This window comes from Gadus macrocephalus, chromosome 23 (genome assembly GCF_031168955.1).
Source record: "Gadus macrocephalus chromosome 23, ASM3116895v1".
NCBI classification, from domain to species: domain Eukaryota; kingdom Metazoa; phylum Chordata; class Actinopteri; order Gadiformes; family Gadidae; genus Gadus; species Gadus macrocephalus.
The window spans coordinates 10,739,456-10,760,965 of record NC_082404.1 but is presented as its reverse complement, the minus strand read 5'-3'; the positions used below and the strand labels follow the sequence as shown (position 1 = coordinate 10,760,965).

Genomic DNA, 21,510 nt, shown 5'->3' with positions numbered 1-21,510 from the left:
ACACACACACACACACACACACACACACACACACACACACACACACACACACACACACACACACACACTCTAAAAGCTCTTGGATCGGGATTTTAATAAAACAACAACTGTGGCCTTTGCCAAAGAGCTCACTTGCGTAGCACACCGGTGGCCTTGCATCTTTCAGACTGTCGTAAATGTCATTGATAGCCGTACAGTAGTGCACCGCAAGTATTAAAGGTTTCTTTATGGGTGCCAGTGCCACAGTCAGCAGCCGTGTGATTCTGTTTTTATTATGCTTACTGAGCTATATGTGCTATCCAGAAAAAGAAACGGGTTAATTTTGTCCAGTTTTTGGGGGATTGATCCAGGATATCGCGCTGTTAAAAATACTGCAGATTCACCCGTTTGTGTTTGGTTTTCACGATTTCCACGGCTGAGTGGTGCGGTCCCGGGATGCCAATTGTTGCCACAGAAGACGGCATTGTAGCGAAACACAATGTTGTTGTGTTGTGGGCAATGAAAGCTGCCCATTGTTGCCTGCCGCAGCCTGAATCAGGGGTTTTATTTGATACGAAGTGGGTAATTCCATTGCATAAGGGAATTAGTCGTGTTTAAAGTGAGCCTGTCATGGGAAAGAAGGATGTGCGTGGGCGGGGGGCAGCTTGATATGAGGGCAGGTCACTTAAAAGGGAAATCCTAAATGTTGTTGATAATGGAGATAAGCCCCTCAGAGTGGAGGAGCATACTGTTTGTAGAGTCATGGGTAGATTAGGCCTTGGCAGCATATGGACCCCTCAGCTCATTCTGTATATTCTGTTGGCTCATCTTGTATTTGCTATTAGCGTGTCGTTCCAAGAGTGAATTACTATGTTGTTTAGCATCTGAACCATAACTCTTTGCCGTGGTCTGGGTGACAGGATTGATCTAGAGGAAGGAAGGGGAGGAGAGGCACATCTGATTTACATCTAGCGATTGTGTTGTGGCCTATATGTCACGGTGTTGTGAATGTGGTCACCGGCCAAGACGTTTAGCCTCAGTTTGTTAAGAAAAGGCTTATGTATTTGAAACTGAGAAACTATTGTGACTTTAATGTATTGACGGCGGTATCATTAACAATTGATGTTTGCATGTTGTTGTTACTGGCTGTTTGGAAATAGGAGTTGGTGGATGGTTTGGCAAGTAAAAATGTAACCAGCCTATTGCACGATGCTGGGTCAAACAGAGGTTATAAAATCAACCTCACTGATGACTAAAGCCCTGGTTTTGGTCCAACATTGTTCATCATGAATTCCCCATCTATATAAACAACTGGTAGTCTGTACATGAGGGATTACTCTGACAACAAATGGGCAGAGTTAACTCCCCTGCTCTTATAAAAAAAGAAGTATGAAAGTATTAACTGGGTAAGCGCCAAGAGTCAATCCTCCAAAACTAACAGGTTTAGGGTTTTAAATGAGGAAGATAATCGTATTAGAGCGGCCATACATAAAGAGAGCCGCATTTCACGGCCCCGGAACCCGCTAATCACCTAGCGGGCTATCTGAGGGCTCAGGTGGTGAGCAGGGAAAGGAGGGATAGGAATAGAGAGAGGCAGGAGAAAAGTGAAAAGGCAGATGGCAGTGATGATGGTGGATCCTAAGTAAATGCCATCTTCGAGGAACTCCTGGTGTTAACCACATGCAGAAAGAGAGACAGGTGTGGTATTCATACTCCAAAAATGCCCTTTCTTTTCTGTTACAGCATATGACTTTAAAAGTCACTCATAGTGAACTTAAAAAGTGTGGATGGGAGTTTATCACTGGCAACGTGTCATTTACTCCAGTTCTCGGTGCTATTCATCATGAGGCCAGCCAAGCCGTTGGCATTGATTTCTGTTGAGCTTTTCAAGTACGTAACACCTGTTCCATTGACATGACTACATGGAAGACTGTACCAAGGGCATTACATAACAGCTTGTATAATTGACCTTGCGGTTGCATACATTGTCATTGATTGGATTTATCTTCCATTTTGCGTGCCAAAACATAGCGTGGCAACATTTCGCCTCGATCAAACTCCTTGAGTTCCACTACCAAATATGTGTGTACAAAAAATGACAATGTTTTGAGCACTAGTATCCACCATCAATCACCCTACTGGAAGAGAACTTTAAAGAAATGAGTAAAAATAATAAGAAACATGAGTCAGAGAATGACGAATGACACATCGTAAACATCGAAGTAGTGACCGCTCACCACATCGTTTGTATCAAATACAGAAAACGGCAATGTTGTTGTCAACACAGGGTTCTCTCTAGGAACTTATAACAACAGACTCCATTGATGTGTACCGCCGTAGCGTCGTTGTGTGCCCTTCGCAAAAAACTGGGGCTTGCGTTAGTGCCCCCCCCCCCCCCCCCCCCCCCCCGTTAGCTCAAGGCGCGATGGCTTTCTGTGCCGGCGCTTGGGAAGAGACGGACGCTGTTGCTAGGAGGACTGGAAAAGGCAGGGTAGAGAGAGAACGGGGAGAGAGGGAGAGAGAGAGAGAGAGAGAGGATAGGATAGGCAGTGAGAGGAGGCGGTCTGTCGCCCTGCTTTACTGCTGTGGCTCACAAATAGAGGGGTGGGCGGGTGTATGCTGTTGTGGGAGGGAGGGAGGGAGGGAGGGGAGGAGGGGGGGGGGGGGTCGGGGGAGCCGTTTGTGTTGTTCTGTTTGTGTTGTGCTTTGTGGCTTCATGATTATCCATTCCTATGCGGATCTCTGGACCATAACCGGCCAGGTCTAAAGTCAGACTGGAAAACGTCTTTAATGTCTCTCTCTCTCTCTCTCTCTCTCTCCCTCTCTCCCCACTCCTCCCTCTACCTCCGTCCGTACGTCGCTCTCCGTCGCGTTCCCCAGTGATGGCCTCAGCTGCGCAGCGGTGTGGGGAATCTGGCCGCTGGGCGTAGGAGAGCAGCGGATCCCTCTGGAACGCCCCGGTCCGCCTCCCGTCTCCCGTCCAGACCAAGCGATAACGGCGAGGGAGAGGAAACGGCGGCTGTAGCCGATGCCACCATGTACAGCGTGGACGACCTCCTCATCTCTCATGGATACAAGCTGCCCCAGCACTCGTCCTCGTCCTCGGCCCCCACCCCGGCCCCTACCCCGGCCCCTACCCCGGGCCAGGCTCCCTCCAGCCGCCCCACTCCCTCCCCCTTACCCCCGTCCTACGGCAAGCACGCCCAGGTGCCAGAGGGCCGAGCCGCCGGGTCCCAGTGGACGGTGAACGGCTACGAGAGAGAGGCGGGGCCGGCCGGTAGGGGCGGCGGCTGGATGGGCGGCGGCGGCGGTGATTTCCAACAGCCGCCGGTGGGCCGCGTCGGCTGTCCCAACAACAACAACATGGAGCACCCCAGGGACAAGGGCCCGCTGAGACACGACGGGGAGGTCCAGGGTCACGGGGACTCCCGCTCTGAGTCCCTGACGTCAGACAGCGGGTAAGATGAGGCCCACCGCACCCGGAATTATCCGCCCCATAAAAGTGTGATGAGAGAGAGAAAGGTTCGGATAAAAAAGTCTGTTAAGTGCAACCGTGGCGAGAGGAACAGAGTCAGACTCACTGCCTGATTCTACATGGTTCAAATGGTTTGTATTACAATGAATTGTAACACTGTGTTATCTTTGAGGACGGTTTCAGTGGATCTTTAGCCCCGGACCTTTCAGCCCCGCCCTGTGAGCCGACCGTCATTGGACTCTTGTTAGTCAGCAGTACTGCCCTGACTAGCTTTCTTAGGTCACTCTCCCTCCTCTGCCTCCTGCTCTCATGTCATCCCTCATGGTGTTGACTACCAACCCCTACACCCTATAAAGTCAGGCAACGGCTTGGAGGTACATGTGGTGTATATACTGTAGCTATGGATATTTTGCCACTCAGGGACCTAGAAGCTGCTATTGGGCAAACCTCTGTCTTGCGAAACACAAACACACAAACACTGGCGTTTAGCCAGAGGTTTGCAGTTGGGTCACATGTTCCCAAGGAGGCAATACCTTATATAATGCATTGCCCATCAATAATGGAGGCTTCACATAGACCTTATTTAACTGGGTATGAGGCTATATATATATAGTTCAGTCTGTATTTATGCAATTGAAGGCCTCCTGGGAAAGGAGTGTTGAAATATGATATTGCTTTCCCAGTTTTCCCCCTCTGTGTTTAGGTTGTTTTTCTACTGACGCCAGCACTGATGGTGTGCGTTCTGTTGCTGAGATATCAGTCAATACAGCTGTTCCGTTGTCCATGCAATTAGCCAGGCCTGTCAGATTTCCCCCCTATTTATTTACAGTTTGTTTGGGCGGGTTTTCAATTTATTCTGCCCTAATCTTCCTCTGCCGACAGCCAGTGACAGAGCATCCGAAAATAGTCATATGACCTTGAGTAATGTAAAAAAAAAAAGAAAACGATTTTTCCCGTTTCCTTCGCCGGGAGACCGGCTAATCCGCACACTTGCGTCCCTGCTCCGCGAGCGCTATCAGTGCGCTCCTCTGGGAATGTGGGAATTTGCTCAGACATATGTTCAATTTCTATCTGTTGTTTGTTGATCCCTCTTTCTCTCCCCCCAACTCGTCCAAATCCACTTTGCCCGGCAGCTTTAAGTTTAAGATAAGGAGCAGGCCGATCTCAGCAGTCCCTCTCGGCGCCGGGACTAAGACTTAATTAGGCTAATGATGGCAACTCACCCTCGTTGAGAAGCTCCTCCCCCTACCCCCTTCCCTCTGCATAGGACGTCACAGACTGGCATGGCTAACTTCCACCCCCACCCCCCCAGCCCCAAACACCACCACCGCGGTCTCCCCCCCCACCCCCAGCACACAGCTCTGACCAATCATGATCATGGATGGAAATGTCAAGGACTCTGGGCAGACTTGCCGGCCGCAGGCGTACGCATGTGCATGCATCTTGTTTAGCCTGTCAGTCCGCCAGTCAGTCAGTCAGTCAGTCAGTCAGTCAGTCAGTCAGTCAGTCACCCAGGCAGCGTACAAATAGGCTGGAATAAACAGCTAAATCTAGAGCAAGGCTGAGCCCGGACGAGCTATGTGCTCTCCGTCCTTAGAGACCCCCACAGACACTGCCGCCGTTGCAGTGAGCCAAGGAAGCGTCGCACATCAAGCTGACGGGATTGAAAATCACCTCGTTGATGTTGACGTTGTCTTGAAGGACATCGAGGACGAACAGCCACGGTGTATCCTTGTGTAATGTTTTCATCCTGCCCCAGAGACTAGTATGGCTCTTCCTATTGCAAGCGCGGTCGTTTGGCGCCATCTAGTGGTGGGATTGTTGCATGGTCGTTTGCTCCAATTCGGGACTGCCTGTGCCTGTGTTGGTTTTAGTTTCGTGTTTTTGCATATTTTATGCATGTAATTAATGTGTGTCAAATACATTTTTCTCTTGCATATTATCTCTAGTAGCTAACTACCTTTTTATACTACTCGTCTCATGTGTTATTAATTGATTGTGTTTTACATATTTGGGAATGGTTCTAAAACATAGACTACCAAATAACTCTCCTTCTACATGACAACCAAATGGTATGAAACCATCACTATTGTAATCATTCCGCCGTTGATCCTAACTTCCCCTCCTGCCCGTTTCCCCTCAGGTTCTGCGAGGGGCCCAAAGGTGCACAACCCCAGTCTAAAGACGTGGCCTACTGGCGGCGGAGAGGCCAAGACTTCACCGTGCTGATGGACTACGCCGACTTCAGAGAGCACCACGGAGGGGGGGCGCCGGCCGGCTACTGCAGGGCCGAGGCGCCGCAGCAGCCCCGGGGCCAGGAGGCGGCCAGCGACGAGCGGCAGCGGGCGGCCCAGGAGCGGCAGCGCTGGGCGGCCCAGGCCCAGGCCCGCGCCCGCGAGAGGGAGGCGGCGCTGCACCGCTGGCGGCTGGCCAACGAGAGGAAGTGCCAGAGCCTGGGGACCGACGAGTGGCGCCCGGCCGTGGGGTTCGGGCGCCAGCTCTCGGAGAGCGAGGCGGAGCGGTGGGCGCACGAGCAGCAGCGGCTCCACGCCAGGACCCCCGACGGCCTGGGGGCGCACCCCAGGACCAAAGCCAAGTCCCAGTCGCTGCCCCGCATGCTGCTCCCCGACGGCCCGCAGTACGTGGACGTGGCCTCCGCCGGCCTGGAGCCGCACCGGAGGCTCAACGGCCACCCGCCCTCGCCCCACGACTTCCACAGGGCTCCCGCCCGCTGGCCGGAGAACGGCCGGCCGGCGAGCGCCAACCAGCTGTCCATGACCCCGAAGGCCCGCTTCACACGGCCCCCCCGGCCGCCCTCCTACGAGGTGCACCAGCAGATCCGGGGGAGCTGCGAGGTGCTGTCGGGCCGGGACTCGGTGATGTCCCACGGCAGAGACCGCACCCCGCTGCCCCTGTCCAGGGCCGGGGACCCACAGCTCGACTATTTTGCACAGGATTCTGGCCCCCCAGGATACATCCCTCCCCCGTCGTACAAGAGAGCCCCCGTGATGAGAGGAGGTCGGCGAGGCTATGGGGAGATCATTGTGGACTATAGGTAACTGCGCTTTCATTTTGTGCATTCTTTATTGTTTGTAGCTTTCCCAGTAGCGTCTTTTCTTAGTAATATGTCGTCATTTGCTATTTGTGCCATGATTTACGTTATTTATTTAGGATATAAAATATAGTGTATTTTTGTATTTACTGATCTTTTGATAACATGATCTGACTTATGGTACTTATGATGACTTTTTTTATTTTATTGCATATCATGTTAAATTGACCTTAACTAGCCTGAATTAAACGTTTAACGGATCATTAGACAATCTTGAGACCCCTGTGAGTGTGAGCGTACTGAATAGTACACGTGAGGAATAGCCACAATGAAAACTATGCTGTATACGTGTTACAGATGTCATGGAACGCTACAATGGCAGCAGACTGCTATAAGCCTAACTTTGTTCTTAGCTGTTAGTTATATCCAACCTAAGAGGACATAACAAGATGCATACAGCCCAACAAATAGTATTTGGTGCTGGATTGGACTGAGCAGGTGTTTAAAGGTCATTGTGCATCCCAACACATCTGACATTGTTTTGGCAATCGCCTTTAAAACTGTACTAAAACTGACAGTGTTGACTCATAACCTCATGGTTCACCATCCTGCAGGTTATCATTTCCAGCTGTTCCAGCTGAGTTATATGCCCCCACTACTCAAAAAACAAAACCTTTGACTATTCCTAACCTAACAATATTACAATTTGAATGTTTTGCCAGTGCTATTGTCCACCTATTCAGGGTATGCAAAAAAAGATCTGTTTAGTTAGGTGTATCTTATTCAATCTTCCTTTACACATTTTGGTTTTGTGATAATACTAACATATCCATGCAGGCAGGCATAACATCTCACAGACACACAACTGACTGGTGGCTAGCAATGGTACATGTTTAATTTTCATGATCAAATCACATTACTAATGATAATACCCAGTTCTAGAGGGCTGCTGGTAGGATTGTGTAAGGGTGATTTTCGTTTGCATATTTTAACTCAAACGAACATGATAAGGTGCTTTGTTGTTTGGAGGATATGGTTGTAGCTTTTGATTGTTTCATAGCTTTATGGTGGACTTGTATCCAACAGATTCACTCACTCTGTGGCCCCCTCTCCTTCCTTTGCTTTAGTTGAATTGGGTCGGGACGGAGATGGATATCCGTCTAACCCCGCCACTGTCTCTGATTTCCATTTCTGCTGTAACACTTTAATGATGCATATGGAGTGGAATGCTTTGTTGATTTTTCCTAGAATTTGAATAACATTATCTTATCCTTTCTTACACTGAAGTGGAGGAAGTGGCACATAAAAACTAGTGGATAGCTTCAGAATATCGTAGTGATATTGATAACAAAATCTTTTAAGCTGCAATTACGTAGTGTATTAGTTGTATTAGCGCTACGTACACTACAAATACAATCAGAAGTTAGTGGAGGCTGTGGCATCTATGTTTCCTGATGGGGAGCACACAGTCTTCCTATATGAACCCCTGAGGCAGGGCCTGTCTGTCACGTGTTCTCTGTCGTTTACATGCTTGTGAGACCCACACTGTGTCGTCTTGATTCCCAGGTACAGAGGCGACATGTACCAGCAGATGCAGATGGCCCCGGACGGCTCCCACTGGTTCGGCGTGCACCCGGCGTGCTCCTGGCCCGACCCCCAGAGGGAGCGGAGCACCCCCATCCAGAGGCAGCTGTACCCCGTCTACACCAGCCAACAGCTCCCCGGCGGCGGGGTCCAGTACATCCCCTTCGACGACCCCCGCGTCCGTCACATCTCCTCAGCCCTGGGCGGCAACTCCCTGACGGACGCGGACAAGATCCGCCACATACGCAACGAACTCCCCGGTGTCACGGCACCGGAGACGGGCCCCGACGACAGTGCCTTCCTGCCCCCGCCGCTCGGGCCCTTCGTTGCCGCCAAGCCCAAACAGAGCTCCCACCAGGCGTCTTCTCACAAGTTGGACAATGACAACAACCGGTGGCACAGTGACTTGCACAAAGAAACCGTAGACAACTTCCCAGCAACAGACCAAAACTGCAACAACCGATACCCCAAAAGTCATCGTCCGCCCCCCTCGCCCTCCTCGGTCTTCCAGGTCTCGGCTCTGACAGCCTGCTCATCCCGCCAGGGCTCCAGCTCGGAGCACGCCTTCACGGAAACCATCACCCAGGTCAAGAAGATTGTCCCGGACTCGGGGCCGGACGGCAACAGGAACAGTAAGAGGAGGGTGAGCGAGACCATCTTCTGCCTGGTGTCCGTCCCCATTCACTCTACGGCTAACATAAACAAAGACACGGCGGCGGACCAGAACAACAACGAGACCATCCCGCGGCTGACCATCACCAACACGGACAGCGTCACCGTGCGCCACTCAGAGAACCAGAACATGCGCAGTCAGTCTGTGAATGAGACGGCCATCAGGTCCCACCACTCCCAGTACCACACCAGCAGCCCGTCCTCTCTGAGGAACTACAAGAGAGCTCCTCTCAGGAAGGAGATCATCGATGCATGGGCCCTCCAGGCCAACGAAGACAAAGAGCGGTGCTACGCTGGCTCCTGGCCTGGGAACCAGTACCGCAACCAGGAGACCCAGACCACTTCCCCACCGACCGTCATGAAGAGCGTGGAACCCCAGAGCACCCCCTCCGACGGGCAGCCTTCTTGCAGGGCGTCCTCAGACCCAGCCGTGGAGAGCAGCGCAGGCACAGACGGCAGCAGCTGCTATGGCTACCCCATGGCAGGCCAGAAGGACCTCCACCCTTCTAGCAACAGCGCCTTTTCCCGTCTCAGCCTCACCCTCAGCCAGCCCCCATCGCCGCCGCCCTCACACCCCGCCCCATGCTCCCCATCCAAGGAGCAGAAGGATGAGAAGGAGCAGGGTGCCCAGCCGCCAGCCTCCCCGAAAAAGAATGGCTCCCTCCCGCTGGACGCAGCGGAGCAAGTGGCCTTCGGTCAATTCCTTCTGAAGCCGGTGGACAGGCGCCCCTGGGACGCCATAGGGGAGCTGGAATGTATCAACAAGGAGCTGGAAATCACCATTAGCAAGAGGCCAAATGCGGAGCGGTGCAGCGTGAGCCTAGATGACGTGCATAATCACACTTCAGCGCGCACAAAGTCACATCCGCCACAGAGCCTCAGAACCACTGAATCTCAATTGCCGACGTCCCATTCTGGTCGAGAACCAATGAGTCTTTCACTCATGCAGGGAAACAAACCCAATGGCGGGCGAATTAGATCGGAGTCCTGCGGCCCTACCACAGACCGGGACTTTAGGGAGGCGGGGAGGACGTTTTCCAGGCCTCAGAGCGCCCGAGCCCACAGCCATCCACATCAACCCCCCCTATCCCTTCAGGCCGACCCAACACTGGCCTACAGACAGGACATCCCGGTTCCTCAAGAGTCCCTTTTGAGGGATGTCGGGCTTACGGTTTACACAGAGACGCCAGGTGGTCCTGGAGAACCTATCCAACGCTCCCTCTCATCACCATCTCCCATCCATCCCCATGACTTCGGCCAGCCTGCACAGGAGAGGAGGCCGACACTGGTTCAAAACAGCAGCATCTCCAAGCACAACTCAAGTAGAGAGCTACAGGCTGACGAGGAGACGGACAGAAAAGCCAAAGAAAACTTGCCACAGCCAAGGGGTGAGAAGAATGTCCGAATGTATAGAACTAGAAGTGAAAGTGGCCGATCGACAAGGGGTCAGGGCCAGGGGTCACCACGTACCCCCAGGCTGAACAGGGAGGCAGTACGCTCTTTTGAGGACGACGTGTTTGAGGAGAGGTTTGTCATCACCGAGCCGCTGAGATATAAAAACACGGCCACGGTGACCGACAAGCACCTGGAGAACCTCCTGATCCAGGAGAAGGCCAATGCTCTGCCCACCGTGGACCTCAGCACACTCTACGAGGTGAAAAGCGCAAAAGGCATCCCCGAGAACGAGTCCATGGCGCAGAGGGCCGCCAGGATCCTGGGCATATCGGTGCCTGCCGAGGCCTTGGGTGGGGGGGACGGAGAGGAAGAAGACCCGCCTCACAACTCTGTCGAGGATACGAAGAGCGTCTCAGTGGAGATGGGAAAACACAGCGCACGTGGAGAGACAAAGCAGGTGGTAGTACAGTGTGAGGAAGTGAAGGAGCCTTCGCCAACCGTCCTGGAGCAGGAGACGGCGGAGGGCAGGGAGATGGGATCAGATACGGAGCCCACCGAAAGAAGATGGAGGGAAAAGCCAGATGAGGTCCACAGCAGCTTGATGAATAACGGCAGCTTTGACCAGCAACAGATGCCTGTGCTTGATGTCGTCAGCGGGAACATCCCAGAGTTCCCCCGGAGCAAGCTGACCCTGTCCTTGCCCGCTACCCCCGTTGAGAAGCTGCCAACGTGTGGTGCGGAAAAGAGGAACCGCGGAGCAGCCTCCAAGCTCATCGAGTCCCTCCAGGACAAGCTGAGCTCCTCTGCCTCCTCATCGTCCACGCCTTCGGGCCGGTCGGCCACCGAGCGAATGGCCCGGCTGAAGGAACGGGACTCTGTGTCGCGGATCAGGCGCCTCAGTCTCAAAGGCTCGGAGTCCGGGGGAGAGACGGAGGAAAGAGACGGGAACCAAGAAGAAGATGGAGAAAAGGCTGTGCTGAGATGGGACAGTACAGAAGGGCAGCAAAAGGAGGAGGAGGAGGAGAGAAATTCAAAGGACGATGCGGTGCTGGTCTGTCGAGCTGAAAAAGCACACAAAAAACACAATTTAAGAATGGATCCCAAAGAAGTAGGGAAGGAAGTAGTAAGTAACGAAAAAGAGCAAAGAAAAGGAGAGCACACAGAAGTAGTGCTGCACATTGACATAGAAAAGCAAAGACTAGAAGAGTGTGCGGATCAAATCAACGTAGAAGAGAAAACACTAGAAGAGAAACCACGAGAAGAGCATGCCAAAGTAGAGCTTCAAATCAATGTAGAAGAGAAAATACTAGAAGAGAAAACACTAGAAGAGCATGCAGAAGTAGAGCTCCAAATCAACGTAGAACAGAAAACACTAGAAGAGCATGAAGAAACAGAGCTCCAAATCAATTTAGAAGAGAAAATACTCGAAGAGCATGCAGAAGTAGAGCTCCAAATCAATGTAGAAGAGAAAATACTAGAAGAGAAAGCATTAGAAGAGCATGCAGGAATAGAGCTCCAAATCAACGTAGAACAGAAAAAAATAGAAGAGAAAACACTGGAAAAGTGTGTAGAAGTAGAGCTACAAATCAACGTAGAAGACAAAACGCTAGAAGAGCATGCCAAAGTAGAGCTCCAAATCAAGGTAGAAGAGAAAACACTTGAAGAGAAATCTCTAGAAGAGCATGCAGAAGTAGAGCCCCAAATCAACGTAGAAGAGAAGTCACTAGAAGAGCATGCCGAAGTAGAGCTACAAATCAATGAAGGCGAGTTGAAAAACGAGATTGCACTTGGAGCCGCCGAGGAAGCCGAGGGGAAGAAAGACGCGGTCCAATCGCAGAGCGAAGAGGTGGCCGAACCGCGGCAAACGGGGGAGGAGAAGGCAGAACCGAGGGGGAGGGAGTCCGGGGCGGGCGGGATCCGGCCGGAGCCGGGGGAGCGGGGATCGGCGGGCCCGGACCAGCAGGCGATGCGGCCCAAGCCTCGGCAGCGAACCAGCAGACCCCAGAAGCCGCCGCTGCTGCCCAAACCGCGCAGCGTGCCCAAGAGGGAGATCACCCTGCCGCTCAGCTTCAGCACTGTGACCTCCGCCATGGAGGACAAGGAGGCCCTGTCTGTCTCAGGTGAGACCCTTGACCACCCGTAAAAATGTGTCTCTCTCGCCGGCTTGCGTTGCGGTATACCAGTACTGTGACAATGTGACAATGTTGTCACGTTTTATCTGAAAGTACAGCTATTCTCTATTGTCTGTCTATTCATTCAAAGATATTTCAACCGCGTCGCAATTGCATGGCAGGATTACTCGTATCACAATGCATAATACATCGTGTCTCTACTTATACACTGTTCTGTTGGCAGACTCGTACGACCCCAGTCGAGTGGAGAGAGTGTGACCTCCGACGTGGCCTTCACCACTGTGAAAATTGATTCCAGCTTACGTTAACAGCTTTTTACCCAACGACAAAGCCCCAACCCCCCTCACGAGTACTGTTAATACAATAATCCTGCCAACCGTGTCTGTCCTGATGCTGCAAGAGTATTTTCTACAGCTAAATCAAGGTTCCAGCGGTATCTATTCTCCATACCCCTACCAAACCCCATCGACCTCCGTCCTATACAGTCGCAATGTCAAAAAGTTTATTATCATCTCAACCGGTTTTTAACACAGATTCTCTTCTGTTCCTTTTCTTTTCCCCTTTTCTTATTTTTCGCCTGATGCATGACATTTATCCCCACCACACAGCGAGCATTAGTGCAGGAATATGAATGTAAAAGTGCTTCTGCTTCTCACACAAAAGACTAATTAAATGAAATAAAATATATATTAAATAGGTAAAAAAAGAGGTATTGCGTTACAATCAGTGTTAAACCTACACCAAATGTAAATAACATAGAGGTCTAAGATTTATGAAGAAAAAAATGAATCAAACTTTTCATTGCTGACGAAATGTATATTTTCTTATCGATGTTTAGATATAAATAGATATTTTGGGGAAATGTAGTCTAGGGGTGTATTATTAATAACTGCCCCCCTCCCCCCCTCTGTTCTTTATTCTTATACTTGTGTGATAGAGAATGTACCAAGAGATTGTGGGTTAGAACAAGAAACACTGTGGTCTTTGAATCGTCTCACTTAAGAGCAATATTGTTGCATGGGAACTTTTGTTACAACTGCCCCGCGTAGCAGAGGGTCTGTGGTGCGGGGAGCGGAGTCCAATTTAAACGGCCGCTCTAAAGCTGTACATTTTGGTACAGCTGTCAGGGAAGTTGCAACCCTATGATTGCTAGCTTTATGTTAGTCGCGGTCATTTCTTGAAGTAGCAGATAAAATTTGGTTGACTGTTGTTCAGTTTTACCACACACACACACACACACACACACACACACACACACACACACACACACACACACACACACACACACACACACACACACACACACACACACACACACACACACACACACACACACACACACACACACACACACAGTGAGGTTATATCACATTGAGTTTATATCCCCACTGCAATCACGTCGTGTAGCCAAAACATATTTTATTGTTAAGAATCATTAAAATGTACAAAACGAAATATATATTTTAAATTGTTAACAAAAGTTTATATTTAACCGTGCATTTTCTTTGACCACATCAAGGACAGGATTGAGTTATGAGAAGGTATCATTTTTGAAAAAGTGCTTTATGCAAGATACGATAGATGTAGCTATGTTGATCGCTGTGTGCCTTGTACACACTACTGGTTCTGTGGAGGAATTCATTTGTAAGATACAATGGGTCCAGTGTACACATTTTAGTTTAACAGATTTAAAATGGACATTATAAGTCCAATTTACTTTCATGAATAGATATATACCGTTTGTATCATTTGGCATTCTTTTGGCAATAATATTGAATACCAAGCTAACGATGCTTTATATTCATGCTGTGCAGAACCATGTCATTTAGATACATATGTAGAGCTCAATTAGCAATACATATGAAGGGATTAGCAATACGTGATAAGTTTCAATACCATACCAAACAAAATACACTATGCATTGGGCATCAATTTTCTCTTGCTTAACACTAAATTCAAAGCAAATACTGGATTTTCCACATTATAATAAGCTTGTATGACCATATCACTCGCAAAACTTTGTCACGTCTTGAGTCATCATAATGTGTCTGTATTTGGTGTTGAACTTGGTGGATCTGATACTAGTCATGTGATGAGAGTAGCTTTGACTTTAGTTGAACGTTGAACGGTCTGCTTATCGTCCTGTTATCGACCGTGTACCTGTACCTCTGTACATCAGGTAGTCTAACGTTACATGGCCATTCACATAGATGTTTTTGTACTGAAAGTTATTTGTACATAAACTATTGGTGCACATCTTGCTTTGATATTTTCTATTTTCATACCCAAGTCTGTAAAGTTTTTTGTGTATGATCAAACATCGATTTTTTTTTTTGTTGCATGAAATGCATAAGACATATGAGAGCAAATGGTGCATTTGCATATAATTGCATTTGGTACGATACAGTTTAGCTGATAAGCAAGTTATATTTCATATAATGCCTATTTTATTTTCCAAAATGAAGCAACATATTTAACAGAACAAGGTATTTTTTAGATTGTTGTCTAAAGGGAGTTGTTTTTGAGTAACCAATTGGTCTCTATTTATGATGCAATCTTTGAGGTTGATCATGAATGCAGGCCGATGTGTTTTACTGTTGTAAATTACTGAAGACTATTAATAAATGAAAGTCTTTGCATGTAAAATGTTTGCCTTGGTTTTATTGAGTCTGTTCAGTCAGATTTGTTCATGTTTGGGGGGGGGGGGGGGGGGGGTATGGAGTCCACACTGACGTGCACTTAGAGGGACCAAACCAAGATACAGATTTGGGAGCTACCTTACCCTCGTTTTTGATATAATGGCTGTCAATAGGTAAGTAAATAAGTGTGTGTATGTGTGTGTGTGTGTGTGTGTGTGTGTGTGTGTGTGTGTGTGTGTGTGTGTGTGTGTGTGTGTGTGCGCAACTTGACAGTGAGTTACAATTAATAATGAGGAAACCTACCTGTGACCAGAAAATGTCACATTAAAAATAGATTTAATCTGAACCTACGTTTCACACATAAACCCTTTTGTTCTTTTGTCCTCGGCTGTGGTGAACTGGAACACATTTTCAGAGAAGTATAGAAGGGTCTACAAAACTTGTCTATTTATGTTTGATTGTCTAACTCTTGGTTCACGTCGAAATTCATTTTTCCAGAATTGATTTCTCTTGATTATTTTTATCCCCCCAATGTATTATTCTTCTGAGATTGTCTTCATAATTTTGACAATTTAGCCGGAGGAGAACTAATCCCCTTCCGTACAACGTCATATCTTATTCTTCAAAGTCTTTCAATCTTGGTAGTTATAATATTTGAGATATGAAAGCTATAATTCATTAGAACTATGAGGTGTATACGCCTTTAAGAAAAAGGGGGCGTAACTTGTATTCTTGCCTTCCGCAGACATTATTGGCTGTACCATGCGCCCTCTAAATTTGAACATAAAAGCGTCAAAGAGAAAGTATGAACAGGCCAAACAACCTGAGACAGGAGCGACAGGGTTTGGAGTAGTTGTTCCATCAAAAAGAATATAGTTTAATAGAAGAACATCAGATAATTTAAGCGTTTATACAGTGGAGATGTTGGGGGTGCTGGTCGCTTTAAAATGGGTGGAATCAAGTTCAGTTGGAAAAATTGTGATCTGTACAGATTCAGCATCAGTTTTGGCAAGTATGAGGTCTTTTTATTCAAGTAGTCGCCAAGGTTTGTTGTATGAAGTTCTACAGTCGATTACGAGAATCGTTCAGCAGGGGAGGGAAATACATTTTTTATGGGTTCCAGCTCATGTAGGGGTGAAGGGAAATGAGAAAGCCGATAAGATGGCGAAGAAGGCATTGGAGAAGGAAAAAGTAGAAATGAATATCAGTTTAAGTAAGGCAGAAGTTAAAAGCCTGATATGGGGAAAAGTTAACAAGATGTGGCAAGACAAATGGGACAGTGAGGAGAAAGGGAGAGATTTATATAATATTCAAAAAAGTGTTAATGTTAAAATAAGGTATAGTGGTCAGAGGAAGGATGAACAAATTTTGATTAGGTAAGGTTGGGGCACAGTGCACTAAATAAAACAAAGAATTTGATAGGAAAACACCCCACTGGATTATGTGAGGGGTGCCAGGTAGAGGAGACAGTGGAACATGTTTTAATGAACTGTAGTGGTTATGGGATGGAGAGGGAAAGTATGAAAAATCAATTGAGAGAATTGGGTATGCAGGAGTATACTTTGGAAAATATTTTTAAGTTTAATGAAGAGGAATTGTATAAAAGTATTGTTTGGCTTTTTGAGAGAAACAGGGTTATATGGTAGGATATAGAGTAGAAAGAAGGTGTGAATGAGTGAGTGTTTGGATATTTTTGTTTTTGATTCATTAACTGGATCAGAAGAGGGCGGTAATGCACCAAGTTGTGGATGCCAACCGCCGAAAAACCCCAAGAAGAAGAAGAAGAAGAGAAGTATGAACAGAATGGCGCCAGTTTAAAAGGTAAACAGTTGTGCTATGCAATAATATTAATGGTACAAAACACTTACTGTAATTGCATAGGCAAATAATTATGTGATTGGCTATTAATGAACAATGCCAAGATAAATACGACGCATATTTTAGGTTTCAAAGTTTGTGTCCAGTCGATGTTTTGCTGCCAAACATTTTGATCGCCAGTTAACTTCGACGGCCCAAAATGGTGGCCGTTACACGGACATTTCGCGGTGTGTGTGTGTGTGTGTGTGTGTGTGTGTGTGTGTGTGTGTGTGTGTGTGTGTGTGTGTGTGTGTGTGTGTGTGTGTGTGTGTGTGTGTGTGTGTGTGTGTGTGTGTGTGTGTGTGTGTGTGTGTGTGTGTGTGTGTGTGTAAGAGGAAAGACATTTCTGGGTTTTGTTAGATCAACTACAGTTGAAGTCGTGGCTTAACGTGGAGCAAAGAGGAGACGGAACGTCTATCCAATAGACGGAACGTCCATTGGATATCGGACCCAAATATCCAATAGACGTTCCGTCTCCTCTTTGCTCCATGTTGAGCTACGACTCATTTTAACCCGACGGACCGACAATGTGCTACTAATCTTGAAGTTAACACTTCAAACAATAATTCCCATAATGCGCGCGGCCGAGCGGGTCCCTTTAACGTCCAAAGAGGCGTATATGATTTATATTCACACCAGCTGAAAAGATCCGCACCAGCGATTTTTTTGGTTTGGTTCGAACCAAACATGGCAGATGTCAATAAGGGACGGTTCCGAGAGGCAACGGAGGCATCGCCTCCTCGTGATTTATAAAACTAAAAAGATTTACGTGATAATGAAATTATTATTAAAATATATATATATTTTTATTATCTATGTGCAATGTGTGTTTATTACTGAGTAATTACATGAAAATGTTGAAAACCCGTTATTAAAATAACTAATCTGTGCGTGTGTGTGTGTCTGTGTGTGCACTTGACTCTTCTCATCTTTCAGAAACCCCTCCTGTCACCTAGCAGATCAGGATGAATACATATTGTGCGCCAGACCATGTTAAGTTTGTCAAGAGAAACCGGGTGCTATTGGCTGATATTCTCTACGACCATGATTTGATACTGGAAGTATTCCATGAGAAATACGACCTACCGGACAGGGAGACCAGAAACTTGGTACAGCTCCCTTTTCATCCCTCTCTCCCCCCTCTACCTCCGTCCACCCTTTACATATACATATTGTGGCGACTGCAAAAGAGGAACCAGCCCGGAGCCCAGGTCAAAGGAGGTTGCAACTCTCGTGCTCCCTACACCACACAACCCCGAGAGTTGCCTTTATTTAACACACACAAAGACACAAAACACGCATCATATTACTCGCAACCACGACTGCCTTGGTGGCAGTGTCTCTTCCCCCGACCCTCCCAGGATCCTTTGTAGCACCCGGTCAAGGCGACCACGGCAATGATCGCCACAATATATATTCGGGCTGTAAGGCGATTAAAATATTTAATTGATCTATGCAAACGTATGTCTATTTTTGGAACCTACCAGCTGTATGCACGTGTTCTTTTTGGCAGTTTAAAATATTTAGCTACTAGATACACCCCAATGAGCGTGTTATAGCAACGGTTAAGCAACGGTTAAGTGTCTATGTATATATATATACATATCTATGTATATATATATATATACAGTGTCTATGTATATATATATACATTATATATTTGCGTGTATGGGTTATTTGTGTATATATTGTTATACTGTTTTTATTTGATTGTGTGTGTGTGTGTGTGTGTGTGTGTGTGTGTGTGTGTGTGTGTGTATATTAGAAAGCCAAGGAGAACAAGTTGGAGGCTCTGTTGGATCTGGTTCTGAAAAAAGGAAAGAGTGCATGCAAAGTGTTTATCTCTCTGCTGCGGGAGAACCTTGAGGTGAAGAAGACCTTCCCCCGGCTCACTGAAATTGACTTCAACCCGCTGGACCCCGCGTCCCCATCTCCACCTCTTAGTCCTCAAATCCCAAACTCAGCCAAGAGAGCGGGACCTTCACGAGGGTTAGGAGCCAGACGTTTACAGACCCAAGGTTTGCCCCAGACCAACCCTTCTTGTAGGTGCTACATGAACACTAGAAACAGCCATGTGAAAACCAAAGTCTGACTGTACAGTCAGACTTCATCCGATGTCATGTTACGCAAACAGCGTAACCCAAATTTAGGTCTGAATAAGTTTGGCCAGATAATCAAGTCACACCCATTACACAATCAACATGCTTTCAGACTGTCTAGTAGAAGCCTTTTATGTTTCCAAGATCTAATCATCTTGAAAAACCTTGATGGGAGAAAGTCTCGCAGTCGCAACGATCATCTTAAAAAATCATCTTAAAAAAAAAAAGTATCAGATCGAGAAGTGCATGTAAACACAATGTAAACACAATCACTGTTTTAATTTCTTGTTAGATATTCTGTTATGAGTATCTTCAATGTAACAAAGCATAACGTAAATCAAAACCATACAAGACCTTTTGAGTTCTTGCAATAAATTGTGATGAATTTAATTATTTATTTTTATTATTGTTTGTATTTATTTATTGTATTATTAGGCTCAACCAGAAAGGGGCCGATTTCTCTGCAAGGCTACCTTCAGCAGGTCTCAGAGCTCATCCAGAATAAGAAGTCCCAGTTCTTCAAAACCAACATGAGGATCAAAGACCAGACCTGGGTTGTCATGGTCTTCAACACTGGACTACGACAAGAATTCATCAACATGGAAAAAAACAAGTAAACACGCATACCTGCCGCATAGCACAACACTGGCTTACAAAATGTAAACTTGATAAGAAAATGAACATGACAAACATTGAGAATATGCAGGGATTATAGTTTTATGACACCACAATGTATTTCCGTTTGTGGTCAAGAAAGGCTTTTTTTGATTGGTCTAGAAACTGCAAAAAAAAAAGGGTCAGTTTCCACTCCTGAAAGTCAGTTTTCTGCGGAACCTTCACACCGGAGCTCTGCCTTCTCCTACTATGTAATTCACCTGTTGTGTAGGTATATAGACAAAACGATGGCTCTATAGAAAGCCATCTACCAGACTACCAGACCATAGTGGGAATTTAGTGTGTGTGTGTTTTATCATTGGGGGTGTGATGATAACAGATGCTAATGTTGTGTCTTTTAGGAGTCTTGTTGTCCTGGAGAGACTGAAAAGGGGCTGGTCGGATAGTATACTCTTCACAGACTCCTCCAGGGTCAAGGTTCTGGACGATCGGCTGTTCACAGGTAACCCGCACTTCGGCGTACCATTGGTCACCTCGGTGACCAATGTGAATGTCCCCTCTAACATCCAGTCCACCCAGACGAGCACCCCTTTTCCACCTTACGATCCGCAACCCCCCCTGAGGACCATCACCATGGAGATCCTCGGCGTCCGTCTGAAGGAAAAGTTCTCCTGCCCACGGGACCACCTGCTGGAGGACCTCCCCCCTAGCCAGTACGTGGACTGTGGGCTCTGCGATATGAAGTACGGCAAGGCGGCTTTAAAACGGGTTCTGAATGGGAAGGTGTTTGTCAGGGAGTCTGACCAGTTCTTGGAGCTGACAGATGACCATGTCAGGAACCTGCTGAAGGAGGCAATGGACGAGGGCTGCGACACCATCGACAAATTGGAGATAGCCCTGAAAGAAGTCTGCTTTCTTAAAGTCACCTTAAGCAACAATATTGTCATCTCTGTGTCCAGAGCGAGCCCTGATGCCTCTCAGTGCAGGGCTACTCATATTGTTTGTTAGGGATGGGGGAAAATCCATTTATCTGGCATTTTCTCCAACCATTCTCAGGTTTATTTTGTAAAAAAGAATTGTTCAGAATGCTGCTCCTAGAGTTCTAACAAATACCCCAAAATTTGAACGTATTACAACAATTCTTAAGGCGAGACACGGCAGGCAAAATCATCGATTTTTCAGTCACTGGTCAATTTTGATATTTTGGGCTATTTTGCACCACTAACATGTAATGTTTCACACAAAAGAAAAAAAAAAGTCAAAACAAAACATTTAGGTGATTGTTTTGTTATAGTTTGTCAACTTCCGCCTCTGAATTTTACAGAATATTTTCAAATATTTTTTTAAAAATTTAATTGTAAAATTTTTCAATTTTACACATATTACAACCGGTCTCTGTCATATGTGTTCCGTGGTATCGTTGGAAAGCACTCGATCTGCTGCACAACATAAAACTGATATCTGATTGGCTGGACTCGATTTCCGACAAGACGAGCTTGTCGGAAAGCTTCCTGGTTAGCTTTTGCCATAAGAATATTTAAAGGCCGTTTTCTCAAAATGAGTTTTTCCTCGCACGCCAAGCAAGGAATCTCCACTTCTGTAGCACCTACATGCACCAAACTTTAGAATCTTATTCTCAGCTACTATATGAAGATTGTTACCGTGGGATTTGATATATCATTCTTGGCCTGATTTACATGACATTTTATACATAAAAATAGGGCGGCAATACATTTTTTAAGGCATTGGCAGTATTTTCAGATTAACTGGATAACGAAAGGAGATATCTATAATCCCCTTTTGTAAATATTTTTCTATTTAATATAGAAACAACATGAAAAAATAATTTTAAGCCTGGCTTTTTCCAATGGTCCGATTTTTCGTATCAAAATATACACATTTGCGCATATTTTATTAGATATAGCCTGATTAGCATATCTTAACATACAATTACAGAAAACTTCCAATGCATTTTCATCTTCTAATCATGTGGTTAATCAACCGGTAAAGT

General features: G+C 46.9%; 2 protein-coding genes across 3 annotated transcripts in view; both read left to right on the top strand.

Annotated features, from left to right (window-relative positions):
• The window catches only part of jcada (junctional cadherin 5 associated a), a 31,233-nt gene extending 16,298 nt beyond the window's left edge, over nt 1-14,935 (top strand). For both annotated transcript variants that reach the window (XM_060045854.1, XM_060045853.1), the window contains exons 2-5: nt 2,860-3,437; nt 5,598-6,509; nt 8,073-12,277; nt 12,513-14,935. In XM_060045854.1, the coding sequence (XP_059901837.1) occupies nt 3,016-3,437; nt 5,598-6,509; nt 8,073-12,277; nt 12,513-12,547 (5,574 nt within the window). In that variant the 5' untranslated portion in view covers nt 2,860-3,015 and the 3' untranslated portion in view covers nt 12,548-14,935. The remainder of the gene's footprint in view (nt 1-2,859; nt 3,438-5,597; nt 6,510-8,072; nt 12,278-12,512) is intronic.
• Nucleotides 14,936-15,607: 672 nt separating this feature from the next.
• Nucleotides 15,608-20,507, top strand: LOC132452932 (uncharacterized). The gene is made up of 6 exons (XM_060045768.1): nt 15,608-15,719; nt 16,708-16,749; nt 17,722-17,894; nt 18,551-18,803; nt 19,320-19,497; nt 19,901-20,507. The coding sequence occupies exons 3-6, from the start codon at nt 17,751-17,753 to the stop codon at nt 20,505-20,507; spliced, it is 1,182 nt and encodes a 393-aa protein (XP_059901751.1). The 5' UTR covers nt 15,608-15,719; nt 16,708-16,749; nt 17,722-17,750.
• The last annotated feature ends 1,003 nt before the right edge of the window (nt 20,508-21,510 follow it).